Source organism: Coregonus lavaretus, assembly GCF_964263955.1.
Source record: "Coregonus lavaretus genome assembly, chromosome: 34".
Taxonomy (NCBI): domain Eukaryota; kingdom Metazoa; phylum Chordata; class Actinopteri; order Salmoniformes; family Salmonidae; genus Coregonus; species Coregonus lavaretus.
The window spans coordinates 3,715,154-3,720,543 of NC_140021.1; the positions used below are offsets into that span (position 1 = coordinate 3,715,154).

General features: G+C 42.1%; 1 protein-coding gene across 1 annotated transcript; it reads left to right on the top strand.

The window, feature by feature from the left end:
* Positions 1 to 883: 883 nt before the first annotated feature.
* On the top strand, positions 884 to 4,443 carry LOC311109220 (sialic acid-binding Ig-like lectin 7; the record flags this gene model as incomplete). The annotated part of the gene is made up of 7 exons (XM_084152068.1): positions 884 to 890; positions 1,201 to 1,587; positions 1,821 to 2,126; positions 2,263 to 2,529; positions 3,523 to 3,616; positions 3,729 to 3,786; positions 4,165 to 4,443. The coding sequence occupies 7 exons, from the start codon at positions 884 to 886 to the stop codon at positions 4,441 to 4,443; spliced, it is 1,398 nt and encodes a 465-aa protein (XP_084008194.1).
* Between the last annotated feature and the right edge of the window lie 947 nt (positions 4,444 to 5,390).

Consider the following 5,390-nt stretch of genomic DNA (forward strand, 5'->3'; position numbering starts at 1 on the left):
AGGGGACAGGATGACTGCACCGTATTTAGGGGAGGATGGATGGGGCCATGTATCGCGAGATCTTGGCCAACAACCTCCTTCCCTCAGTAAGAGCATTGAAGATGGGTCATGGCTGGGTCTTCCAGCATGACAACGACCCGAAACACACAGCCAGGGCAACTAAGGAGTGGCTCCGTAAGAAGCATCTCAAGGTCCTAGGAGTGGCCTAGCCAGTCTCCAGACCTGAACCCAATAGAAAATCTTTGGAGGGAGCTGAAAGTCCATATTGCCCAGCGACAGCCCTGAAACCTGAAGGATCTGGAGAAGGTCTGTATGGAAGAGTGGGCCAAAATCCCTGCTGCAGTGTGTGCAAACCTGGTCAAGACCTACAGGAAACATATGATCTCTGTAATTGCAAACAAAGGTTTCTGTACCAAATACTTGTTCTCCCCACTGTATGTTTTCAGACAATGTTTCTCACACTCTTATTATGAAGTACGTCACTGATGAGATGTGAGATGTGCCACATGAATTTCATCACTTTAGTCAGACCACACTATGGGTGTGTGATAGTCTCTCCTGTAGACAGTTTACGTTACCGTCTAGGGTAAGTATCGACTTCTTCACTATATTTTCTGTTAATTTCAATGTTCAACATAAATTGAAGGAACTTATTTACAAGAAATAAGATTTAATATGGTAAAAGTACTGCAATTTGTTCATGTATTAGCTTCACAACTGAAAGACATACAGTATTTGATATGGGGATTGTTCAATGCAATGTGTTGTGTGAGTTAAGCTATTCTACCAGTAAGTGTGTGTTTGTCCTGTTTCAGGTGATCAGTAGTGTGTGAGTTCTCACATGGCTTGTCCTGAGAACATGTTTTTTCTCATTGGCCTCTTTATGTCAGGTGAGTCTCCCACACAGTAACAACTAGTTATGTTATGATATTTCATGGTATGAGCTATATTCCCATCTGTCTCAATGTGTAGAAAAGTGTACAGTTGACTCCTGATAAGTACAGTTTAATATTCTGGATTCAAACATTCTTTGCTCCAGATATGTCCATGTTCCAGTTTAGGGCATGGAGTCACGACATCAGGAATCACCTGTACATTGAAATGAGTTCATATGTTTTGCTGAAGAGGGAGAATATTGGGAGAGAGTGACTGTACGGAAAAGATCACAGAACCTCCCTGATGTTGTCCTTTCTGTTGCAGGTGTTTTGGCCTGTTTTGGCCAACGACATTTGATCGCCACAATGCCAGATAGACTGGATGTACTGACTGGCTCCTGTGTGCAAATCCCATGTGCATTTGATATTACAAACCAAAATTACTATACATTTAACAGCACAATACTTACGTCTGGAGTGTGGTTGAAAGGATCAACAAAATTTGGTGAAGGTCAGGACAATGTGAGATTTCACAGTAGTAAGACGGTTAACAGATATCAAGGGAACATAACTGGAAACATGTCCCAGAAGAACTGCACCACAGTCTTCTTCAATGTAACCACCAGTTACTCTGATAAATACTTCTTCAGGATTGAAAGTCAACCATACCGTGCAACAGACCCAGACAAGTCTGTTAATATAGATGTCAGGGGTAAGAGACTATTTAACTGTTTACCAACTATTTCATCCAGTTTAGATTCCTTGCATCAAAGATAAGAGTAGAACAAGTGAAACAGTTTAGCTATTAGTAATATAGATATCAGGTGTAAGAAGACAGAGACTATTTAACTTTTATAAACTTTTCTAAAATGATATGAGTAGAATAAGACCAAGTAGGCAGTGTGACTGTCAGAGTAAAATATCTTTGTTTTTAATGTATTACAGATTTGCCTCCCAGTCCCATCATTACTGTCTCAGGTGAGGTGAAGGAAGGGACCCCTATCAGTTTGAACTGCTCTGCTGTCGCTCCCTGTCCCGAACACCCCCCTGAGCTGATATGGACTCTCTCAACACAGTTCACACCTGAGAACCAACTGCAGGAGAATCCAGACCAAACCAAATCAGTTCTCTCCACGGTGACCTTCACTCTGTCATACCTTCATCATGAGAAGAACATCACTTGTACTGCAGTCTACCCAGTAGGGACTAGCAACAAGACAGCTGAACATACCATGATGCTTAACGTTTCATGTAAGATTTAGTCCCAGTTTACTGTAGAATAGATCATTCTATCATGTTTTCACTGATGATTGTCATAGAGTGGTTTTAATTAGATTATTCAATATACCACAACCAGATACATTCTAAATGAACCCCTCTCCCTCAGTCTTTCCTAAGGACACCTCAGCCTCCATCAGTCCAGCTGGTCCAGTATTAGTGGGCAGCTGTGTTAATCTGACCTGCAGCAGTACAGCCAACCCTCCTGTGACAAACTTCACCTGGTTCCAGATCAGTGGGGGTAAACCAACACAGGTAGCATCTGGACAGAGTTACACCCTCAATGTGACTGTTGGTGATGGAGGACTGTACTACTGTGAAGCAAGAAATAGTAACGGCCTTGGGAAGTCAGAGAAAGAGAAGCTGGCTATTAAAAGTAAAACGGGCACGTTGGGCACAATCTTAGATTAGATATACACTGAATATACAAGAGTATGTGGACACCCCTTCAAATTAGTAGATTTGGTTATTTCAGCCACACCCGTTGCTGACAGGTGTATAAAATCGATCACACAGCCATGCAATCTCCATACTCAAACACTGGTAGTAGAATGGCCTTACTCAAGAGCTCAGTGACTTTCAACGAGGCACTGTCATAGGATTCCACCTTTCCAACAAGTCAGTTCGTCAAATTTCTGCCCTGCCAGAGCTAACCCGGTCCACTGTAAGTGCTGTTATTGTGAAGTGGAATCTTCTAGGAGCAACAACATCTCAGCCGCGAAGCGGTAAGCCACACAAGCTCAGAAAACGGGACAGCTGAGTGCTGAAGCGCATAGTTCGTAAATATCATTTGACCTCAGTTGCAACATTCACTACCGAGTTCCAAACTGCCTCTGGAAGCAACGTCAGCACTATAACTATTTGTGGGGAGCTTCATGAAATGGGTTTCCATGGCCGAGCAGCCGCACACAAGCCTAAGATCAACAAGCGCAATGCCAAGAATCGTCTGGAGTGGTGTAAGGCTCACCGCCATTGGACTCTGGAGAATAGGAAACCGGTTCTCTGGAGTGATGAATCCTGCTTCACTATCTGGCAGTCCGACGGACAAATCTGGGTTTGACGGATGCCAGGAGAACGCTACCTTCCCCAATGCATAGGTCCAGCTGTTATGTTTGGTGGAGGAGGAATAATGGTCTGGAGCTGATTTTCATGGTTCGGGCTAGATCCCTTAGTTTCAGTGAAGGAACATCTTAATGCTACAGTGGAGGCTGTTATAACAGCAAAGGGGGGACCAACTCCATATTAATATTAATGCCCATGATTTTGGAATGAGATGTTCGACGAGCAGGTGTCCACATACTTTTGTTCATGTAATGTACTTTAGAGATCTTTTAGTTAGAAATGACCATAATATGTGCTGTATTTTCAGGACAAGAAGAGCCTGTTAACCCAATGGTGTTTGGGGTTGCAGCAGGAACTCTGGGGGTCTTTCTGCTTATCAGCCTGATCAGTCTTTATGGATGGTAAAAACTATTCCTGGCATCAATTCAAAACTATTTATTTATGTTGTGTTTGTCCTTTTGCATATGAAAACCCTCTCAGTGGATTCAGAATACCTTTCTAAATGTCTTCCAGGAGGAGAAACTCTAGGCTCCTCGATGGACTTGAAAGGACAGACAATCCACAGGGACAGGTGGGTATAAGGCTCAACTTTCATAACACATTTACAAAGTGTATCTAAGGAAGTACTGAATTAATGCTGAAACTATCCAAAGCCATGAGGTTAACATCATTTTAGAGGAAGTTCACGGGGAGATGACCACACTGATAGCAATGCTACGTCTTGTGAGAACATTGAATGATAACAGAATAGCTGTTGGACTTTGACAATGTTTTCTGTAGATTGGAGCTCATTTGTTGTCAAAATGTAATTATTTTCTTCTGTCAGTTTAATTGACATTGTCATTGACATCCCCTCAGTATGTGTTGTGTAACCTGCTGACTTTAGAGTTTTACAAATGACTGAGCTTAGAACTTTACACCTGTTCCTCTCTCTGTGTTCTCTCCACAGAACTCCCCGGTTGGGACGGTGTGTGTTAACCAGACCACAGCCGGAGAGAAACCAGAGGAACCTGCAGAAGACCAGCCTGAAGAGATCCACTATGGTGACATAGACTTCTCCAAACTACGGCCCAAAGAGACCCCAGCTGCAGCCCAGGACAGGAACAGGGTCCAGGGGCAGGAGAGTGAGTACGCTGAAGTCAATGTGACCAGGAGAGGGCCCCAGGAACCACACCTTAACTACCTAGATGGGCTTTATGCACAAGTGAATAAAAGAGGTGCATTTTAAGTATTTGGGGTATATACAGTATGTATTGTGTGCACTGAGCTCCAACAGTACTGGGACAGTGCCATTTATTTAACTTTTTAGAATCCGTTCTCCAGAACTTTTGATTTGAAATGAAACATTGACTATGAGGTTAATAAGCATACTGTCAGCTTTAATTCCAAGGTATTTTAATCCATATCGGGTGAACTGTTTAGAAATTACAGCACGTTTTGTACATAGTCCCCCCATTTTAGGGGACCAAAAGTATTGGGACAAATTCACTTATGTGTATTAAAGTAGTAAAAAGTGTAGTATTTGGTCCCATATTAGCAATGACATCATCAAGCCTGTGACTCTACAAACTTGTTGGATGCATTTGCTGTTTGTTTTGGTTGTGTTTCAGATTATTTTGTGCCCAATAGAAATGAATGGTAAATAATGTATTGTGTCATTCTGCAGTCACTGTTATTGTAAATAAGAATAGAATATGTTTCTAAACACTTCTACTGTACATTAATGTGGATACTACCACGATGACGCATAATCCTAAATGAATTGTGAAAAATGATGAGTGAGAAAATATCATACTCCCCCCCCCAAAATGCTAACCTCCCATGTTATTGCAATGGTGAAAGGTTAGCATGTCTTGGGGGTATGATATTTGTGACTCTCTGAACAAAAGAGAAGAGAAATCATTGATAAAGTCAATCATAAATCAATCTGGATTAATACAAGTTGCAACAGGGAGACAACTTCCAGCATAGAAGCAGAGATAATGTCTAACTGGCCTCTTGGAGTCCAGCCCTTTATATCCTAATCAGACACACAAATGTTCTGTCAACACCAGCCTGAGAGGCTTGTATGAAGTCAAAAGAAAAGGCAGTGGCTTTGTCAGCTACTACAGAATCAGTGTTTCACAGAATACAATAATAATCAGTGTGTCCTCAGTCCTTGGACCTCCAGTCTGG